Source organism: Dendrobates tinctorius, unplaced genomic scaffold, assembly GCF_039654945.1.
Source record: "Dendrobates tinctorius isolate UK_male_01 unplaced genomic scaffold, ASM3965494v1 ptg000130l, whole genome shotgun sequence".
Classification (NCBI taxonomy): Eukaryota; Metazoa; Chordata; class Amphibia; order Anura; family Dendrobatidae; genus Dendrobates; species Dendrobates tinctorius.
In genome coordinates this window covers 4304849-4316874 of record NW_027361798.1, presented here as the reverse complement: position 1 = coordinate 4316874, position 12026 = coordinate 4304849, and the positions used below count along the sequence as shown (strand labels likewise).

Genomic DNA, 12026 nt, shown 5'->3' with positions numbered 1-12026 from the left:
CCATCGTCGCCTTCACCTAGGACCCTCCCCATCGTCGCCTTCACCTAGGACCCTCCCCATCGTCGCCTTCTCCTAGGACCCTCCCCATCGTCGCCTTCTCCTAGGACCCTCCCCATCGTCGCCTTCTCCTAGGACCCTCCCCATTGTCGCCTTCACGTAGCACCCTCCCCATTGTCGCCTTTACGTAGCACCCTCCCCATTGTCGCCCTTCACGTAGCACCCTCCCCATTGTAGCCTTCACGTAGGACCCTCCCCATCGTCGCCTTCAAGTAGGACCCTCCCCATCGTCACCTTCACGTAGGACCCTCCCCATCGTCGCCTTCACGTAGGACCCCCCCATCGTCGCCTTCACGTGGGACCCTCCCCATCGTCGCCTTCACGTGGGACCCTCCCCATCGTCGCCTTCACGTAGGACCCTCCCCATCGTCGCCTTCACGTAGGACCCTCCCCATCGTCGCCTTCACGTAGGACCCTCCCCATCGTCGCCTTCACGTAGGACCCTCCCCATCGTCGCCTTCACGTAGGACCCTCGTCGCCTTCACGTAGGACCCTCGTCGCCTTCACGTAGGACCCTCGTCGCCTTCACGTAGGACCCTCGTCGCCTTCACGTAGGACCCTCGTCGCCTTCACGTAGGACCCTCGTCGCCTTCACGTAGGACCCTCGTCGCCTTCACGTAGGACCCTCGTCGCCTTCACGTAGGACCCTCCTCCTCATCGTCGCCGCCATCGCCCTCTGACCCTCCTCCTCATCGTCGCCGCCATCGCCCTCTGACCCTCCTCCTCATCGTCGCCGCCATCGCCCTCTGACCCTCCTCATCGTCGCCGCCATCGCCCTCTGACCCTCCTCCTCCTCGTCGCCGCCGCCATCGCCCTCTGACCCTCCTCCTCATCGTCGCCGCCATCGCCCTCTGACCCTCCTCCTCATCGTCGCCGCCATCGCCCTCTGACTCTCCTCCTCATCGTCGCCTCTGACTGTACTGACCCAGCTGCAGTCACGTTTCCTTTTCATGTTCTCTGCTTCGGCTGTTGCTGCCATGTTTTATGTTTCCTCCATCCTCACCAGTCACCGGGAGGTTACAGATTTGCAGTCAGTTATGTTCAGGGGTCTCAAGATATTACGTCCCCCACTGCCTGCACTGGACGTAGTGTGAATGATTGGTGGGCACAGACCTCCTGTGCTCGTGCTGCTGGTCGGACCACTGTCCCCCACAGTCATTCGAGCTGCTCTGTGACGGTTATTGTGTTGCATGAAGTTCTGGTGTCAGATCCTCCACCTTCACCTCCTCATTTCGGGTGTTACTAGGCAGGATCCTGAGTACAGCCAGTCCTCTGCCCTCCTCCCTTGTGCCTCTCACTGTCCCCCTGCTGCCTCTGTATTACTTATTTCTTGCCTCTATAAGTTGTTTTTGCTTCCTACCTCCTGTATCATTTTCCTTTTCTAGCTGGATGTTTGTTGCTCGCTCCTTTTTCTTACCCATGCCCTTCTTCTGTGACTGCTTCTCGCTCACTTCTTTGCCTTCTTCCCCGTGCCGTTCTTCTGTGACTTCTTGCTCGCTTTTTTGCGTGCTTCCCTGTGACCACCTTCTTATGCTTCCCACTTGCTCCTTTGCATGCTTCCCGCTTTCTCCTTTTCATGCTTCCCGCTTTCTCCTTTGCTTGCTTCCCACTTGCTTCTTTGCATGCTTCCCGCTTGTTCCTTTGCATGCTTGCACATACCCTTCTCCGTGTTGTGCGCCACCTCCTCCATGCTTTTCGCCTTCTCTTACCGCTTGCTCTGCCTTCCAGTCTCTCTCAGACAAGAAGTTTGACTACAGAGAGTTTGCCGCTATCCCGTCTTCCAAACCAGTGTATGAGATCCAGGTACCGTGCTGCTGCATGTTCTCACACGATTGGACCAGAACCAGTCCGCGTCTGGTGCCGTCCTCTCCTGGTGGTCAGGGCCAGCACTGGGGGTTGTGGTGATGGATGAGGGGAGTTGTGGTGTCTGGGTTTGGCTTTCTCATTTTATTAACAACTCTGGATGATCTCATATAAAATGAAGCCAAGAGAGCTCAGACCCATCCAGAATCTCCACTGATGGCACCTCTGCACTCCACTCACATCCGGAGCTGCAGTCCCACTCGTTCCAGTTTTCTCTTTGATCTTAGGATCACAGATCTCATGGCTTGTCTGATGCCTTGTGGTCACTGCGGATGTGTCCTCTGCATCTGGCAGTTTAACTCGTCAGTGAGCACAACTGAACGCAGCTTTGGATGTGACTGGAGAGTATAAGATGCAGCTCACAACAAGGGAGGTAATGCAGAGATCCTGAACATGACATCTTTGGGTGATTCCGCCATTGCTGGAGTAAACGCTTCAATGTATAGGCCGCTGTGCACATCGTGACCTCTTGTGCTGCGCTCTCTGCTATGTTGCTGCTTGTGGTGTGTTTCTCTGATGTGTAGCTGCATGCACCCCCCCACCGGCCTGGATCCCCCACCAATGATCGCCCCTTTGTGGTTTCTAGTCCCCAGATGCAATTTGCGGCTCACAATACACGGAGGATAGCAGAATATCAGGTAAGGGTATGAATACTTATGGACGTTGTTGGGTCTTTATAGATACTGGAGATGCTGTATATCCTGCCTTATTCCTGACTAGATGACATGTACGGCTCCTGGTGTAGAGGAGACGCTGTATATCCTGCCTCATTCCTGACTAGATGACATGTACGGCTCCTGGTGTAGAGGAGACGCTGTATATCCTGCCTCATTCCTGACTAGATGACATGTACGGCTCCTGGTGTAGAGGAGACGCTGTATATCCTGCCTCATTCCTGACTAGATGACATGTACGGTTCCTGGTGTAGAGGAGACGCTGTATATCCTGCCTTATTCCTGACTAGATGACATGTACGGCTCCTGGTGTAGAGGAGACGCTGTATATCCTGCCTCATTCCTGACTAGATGACATGTACGGCTCCTGGTGTAGAGGAGACGCTGTATATCCTGCCTCATTCCTGACTAGATGACATGTACGGCTCCTGGTGTAGAGGAGACGCTGTATATCCTGCCTCATTCCTGACTAGATGACATGTACGGTTCCTGGTGTAGAGGAGACGCTGTATATCCTGCCTTATTCCTGACTAGATGACATGTACGGCTCCTGGTGTAGAGGAGACGCTGTATATCCTGCCTCATTCCTGACTAGATGACATGTACGGCTCCTGGTGTAGAGGAGACGCTGTATATCCTGCCTTATTCCTGACTAGATGACATGTACGGCTCCTGGTGTAGAGAAGACGCTGTATATCCTGCCTTATTCCTGACTAGATGACATGTACAGCTCCTGGTGTAGAGGAGACGCTGTATATCCTGCCTTATTCCTGACTAGATGACATGTACGGCTCCTGGTGTAGAGGAGACGCTGTATATCCTGCCTTATTCCTGACTAGATGACATGTACGGCTCCTGGTGTAGAGGAGACGCTGTATATCCTGCCTTATTCCTGACTAGATGACATGTACGGCTCCTGGTGTAGAGGAGACGCTGTATATCCTGCCTTATTCCTGACTAGATGACATGTACGGCTCCTGGTGTAGAGGAGACGCTGTATATCCTGCCTTATTCCTGACTAGATGACATGTACGGCTCCTGGTGTAGAGGAGACGCTGTATATCCTGCCTTATTCCTGACTAGATGACGTGTACGGCTCCTGGTGTAGAGGAGACGCTGTATATCCTGCCTTATTCCTGACTAGATGACATGTGCGGCTCCTGGTGTAGAGGAGACGCTGTATATCCTGCCTCATTCCTGACTAGATGATATGTACGGCTCCTGGTGTAGAGGAGACGCTGTATATCCTGCCTTATTCCTGACTAGATGACATGTACGGCTGCTGGTATAGGGGAGACGCTGTATATCCTGCCTTATTCCTGACTAGATGACATGTGCGGCTCCTGGTGTAGAGGAGACGCTGTATATCCTGCCTCATTCCTGACTAGATGATATGTACGGCTCCTGGTGTAGGGGAGACGCTGTATATCCTGCCTTATTCCTGACTAGATGACATGTACGGCTGCTGGTATAGGGGAGACGCTGTATATCCTGCCTTATTCCTGACTAGATGACATGTACGGCTCCTGGTGTAGAGGAGACGCTGTATATCCTGCCTTATTCCTGACTAGATGACGTGTACGGCTCCTGGTGTAGTGGAGACGCTGTATATCCTGCCTTATTCCTGACTAGATGACATGTGCGGCTCCTGGTGTAGAGGAGACTCTGTATATCCTGCCTCATTCCTGACTAGATGACATGTACGGCTCCTGGTGTAGAGGAGACGCTGTATATCCTGCCTCATTCCTGACTAGATGACATGTACGGCTCCTGGTGTAGAGGAGACGCTGTATATCCTGCCTTATTTCTGACTAGATGACATGTATGGCTACTGGTGTAGAGGAGACACTGTATATCCTGCCTTATTCCTGACTAGATGACATGTATGGCTTCTGGTGTAGAGGAGACGCTGTATATCCTGCCTTATTCCTGACTAGATGACATGTACGGCTCCTGGTGTAGGGGAGACGCTGTATATCCTGCCTCATTCCTGACTAGATGACATGTACGGCTCCTGGTGTAGAGAAGACGCTGTATATCCTGCCTTATTCCTGACTAGATGACATGTACGGCTCCTGGTGTAGAGGAGACGCTGTATATCCTGCCTTATTTCTGACTAGATGACATGTATGGCTACTGGTGTAGAGGAGACACTGTATATCCTGCCTTATTCCTGACTAGATGACATGTATGGCTTCTGGTGTAGAGGAGACGCTGTATATCCTGCCTTATTCCTGACTAGATGACATGTACGGCTCCTGGTGTAGGGGAGACGCTGTATATCCTGCCTCATTCCTGACTAGATGACATGTACGGCTCCTGGTGTAGAGAAGACGCTGTATATCCTGCCTTATTCCTGACTAGATGACATGTACGGCTCCTGGTGTAGAGGAGACGCTGTATATCCTGCCTTATTCCTGACTAGATGACATGTACGGCTCCTGGTGTAGAGGAGACGCTGTATATCCTGCCTTATTCCTGACTAGATGACATGTACGGCTCCTGGTGTAGAGGAGACGCTGTATATCCTGCCTTATTCCTGACTAGATGACATGTACGGCTCCTGGTGTAGAGGAGACGCTGTATATCCTGCCTTATTCCTGACTAGATGATATGTACGGCTCCTGGTGTAGAGGAGACGCTGTATATCCTGCCTTATTCCTGACTAGATGACGTGTACGGCTCCTGGTGTAGAGGAGACGCTGTATATCCTGCCTTATTCCTGACTAGATGACGTGTACGGCTCCTGGTGTAGAGGAGACGCTGTATATCCTGCCTTATTCCTGACTAGATGACGTGTACGGCTGCTGGTGTAGGGGAGACGCTGTATATCCTGCCTTATTCCTGACTAGATGACATGTACGGCTCCTGGTGTAGAGGAGACGCTGTATATCCTGCCTTATTCCTGACTAGATGACATGTACGGCTCCTGGTGTAGAGGAGACGCTGTATATCCTGCCTTATTCCTGACTAGATGACATGTACAGCTCCTGGTGTAGAGGAGACGCTGTATATCCTGCCTTATTCCTGACTAGATGACATGTACGGCTCCTGGTGTAGAGGAGACGCTGTATATCCTGCCTTATTCCTGACTAGATGACATGTACGGCTCCTGGTGTAGAGGAGACGCTGTATATCCTGCCTTATTCCTGACTAGATGACATGTACGGCTCCTGGTGTAGAGGAGACGCTGTATATCCTGCCTTATTCCTGACTAGATGACATGTACGGCTCCTGGTGTAGAGGAGACGCTGTATATCCTGCCTTATTCCTGACTAGATGACATGTACGGCTCCTGGTGTAGAGGAGACGCTGTATATCCTGCCTTATTCCTGACTAGATGACATGTACAGCTCCTGGTGTAGAGGAGACTCTGTATATCCTGCCTTATTCCTGACTAGATGACATGTACGGCTCCTGGTGTAGGGGAGACACTGTATATCCTGCCTTATTCCTGACTAGATGACATCTACGGCTCCTGGTGTAGAGGAGACGCTGTATATCCTGCCTTATTCCTGACTAGATGACATCTACGGCTCCTGGTGTAGAGGAGACGCTGTATATCCTGCCTTATTCCTGACTAGATGACATGTACGGCTCCTGGTGTAGAGGAGACGCTGTATATCCTGCCTTATTCCTGACTAGATGACATGTATGGCTTCTGGTGTAGAGGAGACGCTGTATATCCTGCCTTATTCCTGACTAGATGACATGTACGGCTCCTGGTGTAGAGGAGACGCTGTATATCCTGCCTTATTCCTGACTAGATGACATGTACGGCTCCTGGTGTAGAGGAGACGCTGTATATCCTGCCTTATTCCTGACTAGATGACATGTACGGCTCCTGGTGTAGAGGAGACGCTGTATATCCTGCCTTATTCCTGACTAGATGACATGTACAGCTCCTGGTGTAGAGGAGACTCTGTATATCCTGCCTTATTCCTGACTAGATGACATGTACGGCTCCTGGTGTAGGGGAGACACTGTATATCCTGCCTTATTCCTGACTAGATGACATCTACGGCTCCTGGTGTAGAGGAGACGCTGTATATCCTGCCTTATTCCTGACTAGATGACATCTACGGCTCCTGGTGTAGAGGAGACGCTGTATATCCTGCCTTATTCCTGACTAGATGACATGTACGGCTCCTGGTGTAGAGGAGACGCTGTATATCCTGCCTCATTCCTGACTAGATGACATGTATGGCTTCTGGTGTAGAGGAGACGCTGTATATCCTGCCTTATTCCTGACTAGATGACATCTACGGCTCCTGGTGTAGAGGAGACGCTGTATATCCTGCCTTATTCCTGACTAGATGACATGTACGGCTCCTGGTGTAGAGGAGACGCTGTATATCCTGCCTTCTTGCTGTCTGCCTGCTCCCCTACAGGTCTTACCATTTTTCTGCCATGTTTTTGGGTTTGGGGGCCTTTGTTTTACTGATTGCCTAATTCTCCTTCTACTCTGACAGATTGAGCGCGTTCCTCTGTTTGCTCTTCCTGGCAGTTCGGCGGCCTTCTGGGTAGGCTTTCAGCATGGAGTGATACTAACTCTCTGGCGTCATACCCCCCGGTACAAATACCGGACCCTCATTTTTTCAGCACCTCATACTGACATCGGGAAGCGTCTGCTTATGCACACCTGACAAGACCTATGGCTGGGGACAGATGTGACTTACCCCGTGCCCTTACCCCTTTGTCATCAGTGCCCATCGACTCACTCTTGCTTTCTTCCCCGTTTGCAGCACCGTACACCTTTGAGGAGGAGGATCGGAGAGAGGCTGTGGAAGATTTTGGGGAGCAACAGGATGGCCTCCTCCCGGCCCCCAACACATCAGCACTGGAGGAAATGGCCAATTACAGCAACAAGCGGAAGCTGCGGCATACCCGGCGGAGCCTCGAGACCGCCGTCCCCACCTAGAGGGTCTCCCTCAGCCAGCACTGTGAACATTCTCTATACACAGATTGCCTGTGCGGGGACTGCGCTGAATACTCTGCCCCCACGCGATGCTGAGCCAGGTGCGGACCGCTTCCATCAGAGACACTGTGATACCAGCCGTTCACCTGCTGCTGTTTTTTTTGGGTTCTTTTGCTTTTCCCCGCTCGGTGAAGGGATACGCTATGACTCCAGCTTCTGGTGCGGCCATTACTTGCTCTTTTCCTGGTGGCAGTTTCACAATCTCCGTGTGGTGGATGACCAGAAGAAACCGTCAATCACCGGCTGTGTAGTGTCTGATAACCAGCAGCGCCGTCAGTCACCCCCAGGTCCACTGGATGGGGGGCACTCTCGGCCTTCTTACTGACTGTTCTCATTGGACTTTCATTCAGATGACCCAAAAAAATGAAAAATACTTGTGGGGGAAGGCCGTGGATTGAAGTATGAGATTTTTGTTTGTGTGATGAATTGGGGGCCCCAAGGCAATACCTGCTGAAGGCCGCGCTATGTGTGCCTGGGTGAGCACCGCTGGGACGTTACTTGGTGAGAACCGAGGTGCATGTGACTGGGAGATGACCCTGGGGACATGACTTTGTGACAACCGAGGTGCGTGTGACTGGGTGAAGACCTAGAGTGGTGTTACTTCATGAAAACCGAGGTCCGTGTGACTGGGTGAGGACCGCGTGGGCGTTACTTGGTGAGAACCGAGGTGCATGTGACTGGGCGAGGACCACGGGGGCATCACTTCGTGATAACCGAGGTTTGTCTGACTAGGTGAGGACCTTGGGGGGCGTTGCTTGGCGAGAACCAAGGTGCTTGTGACTGGGTGAGGACCCTGTGGGGGTTACTTCATGAAAACGGAGGTGCATGTGACTGGGTGAGGACCACTGGAGCGTTACTTGGTAAGGACCAAGGTGCGTGTGACAGGCTGAGGACCGCGGGGGCGTCACTTCGTGAGAACCGAGGTGCGTGTGACTTGGTGAGGACCTCTGGGGCGTTACTTGGTGATAACTGAGGTGCTTGTGACTGGGTGAGAAGCGAGGTGTGTGAGACTGGGTGAGGACCCCGGGTGGCATTACTTCATGAAAACCGAGGTGCATGTGACTGGGTGAGGATCGCGGCGGTGTTACTTGGTGATAACCGAGGTGTAAATGACTGGGTGAGGACCGTGGGGGCATCACTTTGCGATAACCGAGGTTTGTGTGACTGGGTGAAGAACGCGGGGGCATTACCCAGTGAAGACTGAGGTGGCTGTTGCCAGGTGAAGGACTCAGGGGGCATTACCTGGTAAAGGTGGGGCTTTTAGGATGAGGGCAGTAGTGCAACTGCCTGTTGGTGGTGGTGACTCTGAAGCCGTTGTAAGGTGGACCCGCAGTAGGGGATTATCGTGTTCCGGGGTTATCAGATGGCGGCCTTTGTGGCCGTTACCAGATGGAGGCACCAGTCGGCTGGTGGTAGCAGGAGAGATTACTTAGGCGTTGGCTTTGGGGTGGAGTTGCCGAGCCTGGGGGGTGGCATAGCTAGACGACAGCCTTGGGGGCATTGCCGGACGGCAGCCTTGGGAGACGCGTTGCGAGGCAGTGGCCTTGCTTCTCCGGTCTGTATGAAGCAGTATGTCGGGGGCCCATTGCCCAGGGTGTTTTTAGAGGGACTGTTTTTAGGGTGTTTTTTAGCCCGTGTTCACGGACACTGAGCTTTGATTTTAGAGCTTCTCGTAGACAAGTCTTCCAATAATGATGATCTATATAATTTTTTTACATAGTTTTTTTTTCCTGGGGCCCAAGATGGAGGCCACAGTGAGGTGTAATGGAGGCCACAGCGGCTTTTATAGTTGTGTTTGTGTGTGTGACTGGGCGAGGATGGTGACCATGTGGGGTGTGAATATTTATGGGTGACTGAGTTTATTTATAGTGTGTGAGTGCAGTGGGCGATCTCCCTGCCTTCCCATAGGGCACTGTGGCCCCGGTCACTGGCGGTGGGGCCCTGCCGTCTGCGGGGGATGTATTGTGTATTCTCACACCAGCCGCTGATCATGCCCTCCCGCCGCAGACACTGATATGGCCCGTAGTGGGGGGGGGGGGACACACTTCTTGCAACACTAATAAAGAATAAATTAAAGTTATTTCCAATTGACCATTTTGTGTTTCCATGGTAACTAACTACAACTAAGCCCTACGTGTCGTGTCTGTGGCCTTCATTCCCTGGGAAGAGCCGCGGCATCAGACTACACTGGGGTTGTAGTCTGTAACCATGGAGACGCATAGCTCTGCATAGGAGCTGTGGACCCAGAACGCGTGAAGATGGTGAGGATAACTAGGACTATTTTTAGGTTTGATTCTTCTCTTAGATGCATTTCTGAGATATCTGGACAGATTTATTCCCACTAACCACATAGACGGCACAAAGCGAGGCCAGACGGGCGGAAACGACGGCAAGTTTAGGCCGGCGCTTCCTGTCGGCCATTGCTCTGTTACACTGCCTCCCAGCACAAGTGTTGAAGCAGAATATCAGGAAATCTGGCGCCTTTCGGCATCGCCCTTATCCCTCCCCCATAGCAGGGCCATGTGATGTGGCGCCGGAGGTCCATGGAAGTGAAATTTGCTGCATTTTTATTAGTAAATTTTCCCCATTGTAGCAAAAGTATACACATCCGAAAAAACCTCCCCACTGGTCGTCCAGGGGCACTGCGGTGTCCGCATGGGGTCACTGCCAACCAACTGAGCCGCCTGCCAAGTCTCATTCTTGGAGGAACATTTCTGACCTTTCTGGAATATTTGTTTTTCTTCTTGCTCCTCATCTTGGAGGGGGGTACCACTCCAACTCTCACTGTGTGCTAAGGTCTGCTGGGAGCTGTAGTTTCACTGCACACGGACACCACTGTAGTAGGGCCAAGATAGCAGCCATCACTTTTACCCCTCCCCCACAATCGACAGATTTCTCTGCTCTGGGCCCCGCGCTGTTCACCTCCATATGTCCCTATGGGGCCACAGCAGGAGGGCGGCAGCGGCCGGGTCTGGTGTCCTTCATGTTGCCTCCCAGGGTCATCCCCACACCCGCTGCCACCGATGCGAGAGCCACTGCCCGCGTGGTGCCTTACTGCAGCCATGGACCAGGTGTGTGAATGACGATGGGGTCTGAAGTTATCGACGTCTCTTCTGAGGGGTTTTCTATGAATTCTTATTACTGAGCCTCTCGTTTTGGGGCGATGTTATGGGGTCTCTCGCCTCTTCTTGGGCACTAAGCGCTGGAGACGTCGGGCGCCGAGGCTGTAACTAGTGATATTTGTACAACCAAAGAACTTTATTTTGTGGCTCACAAACAATAAAGTTTAATTTACATTACATAGGTGCTTGGCGAGTCTTTGGGTTGGGAGGTGGGCAAATAGCGCCGCCACATCATGTCGTATCCTCCAGAGCTAAACTCACTATTCTGCTGTTACATTGTGTCTTATCCTCCAGAGCTGCACTCTGTGTTCTGCTGTTACATCATGTCTGATTCTCCAGTCACCTCCAGAGCTGCTTCCGCTTTCCGATTTCCTAAGAAAATCTCACACCTCTGTTAGTGTGTTGTGGGAATGCTCGTTGATGTGCAGATGACTCGAGGAGCTGACGCCGGGTAAGACACATTCCCAGACAATCACGTGCCAACAGTTCAACGAATGCACCCGAACCCCATTAGATCCAGTGGGAGGCAACAAAAAGCTTCCCAAACAGCTAAAATTAGGGGCTGACACCATGAAAAGTGGCATCAATTGACCCTCTTTACCACAGTACCCACGGTAAAAATTTGCAAATGGTACCGCAGCAGTCAGTCATGGGCCATGCATGAGGTATCGGGCCTAGCCCAGCATTTACTGCTTGGAATTGAAGTTTCAATGAGGACCTGGTTGTTTAAGGTAGCGGTGCAGGACTTCTTAGCTGAGAGACCTGATACCTCATGCAACACCTCCAATTTATTTTTTTATTTCCAGCTGCACTTAAATGGCACAAACATCAGTTTCATACAGTAAATGTAAGGGAAAGTAACACAGGTAGTTGTCTGAAAGTAAGTGCAGGTCTGCCTCTTACACAGGCAACCCACCAGATGGGAGACCCAACTTGGAATCTCCACATTTCCAAAAATTGCTTGCGGCAGCAGGCGCAGAAGCCACCACAAAGATGACACAGACTGCTATAGCGTGATATCAATGCATGACACTAACAAGGACACCATCACCTAATCTGCCCAGTCTGAGACTGGCATGCTGAAGTCATTCCATGACTTGCTCATTTTAATGAAAGTTAGGCGGGGGGCTACACTTTCAGGGGACAGCCAGATAGGAGCTCTGAAGACACGTTCTGAGAGAACGCTGGCTGCCGGGCATGATTAAACCTCCAAGGCGTGTGAGGCGAGCTCAGGCCACTCATCCATTTTTGCCGACCAAAATGTCAAAGGGTCCAAACCCTCCCTGATGGTATTGATATTGACCTCCAGATACTCCTGCACCATCCTCTCCA

General features: G+C 52.0%; 1 protein-coding gene across 18 annotated transcripts in view; it reads left to right on the top strand.

Annotated features, from left to right (window-relative positions):
* Positions 1-10871, top strand: part of SCRIB (scribble planar cell polarity protein) — a 221537-nt gene extending 210666 nt beyond the window's left edge. For 15 of the 18 annotated variants that reach the window (XM_073543284.1, XM_073543282.1, XM_073543277.1 and 12 more), the window contains 3 exons: positions 1786-1860; positions 2507-2558; positions 7340-10871. In XM_073543284.1, coding sequence (XP_073399385.1) covers positions 1786-1860; positions 2507-2558; positions 7340-7515 — 303 coding nt within the window. In that variant the 3' untranslated portion in view covers positions 7516-10871. Of the gene's footprint in view, positions 1-1785; positions 1861-2506; positions 2559-7066; positions 7118-7339 lie in introns of all 18 variants that reach the window. The other 3 variants (XM_073543283.1, XM_073543285.1, XM_073543279.1) reach the window with 3 other exon arrangements.
* The last annotated feature ends 1155 nt before the right edge of the window (positions 10872-12026 follow it).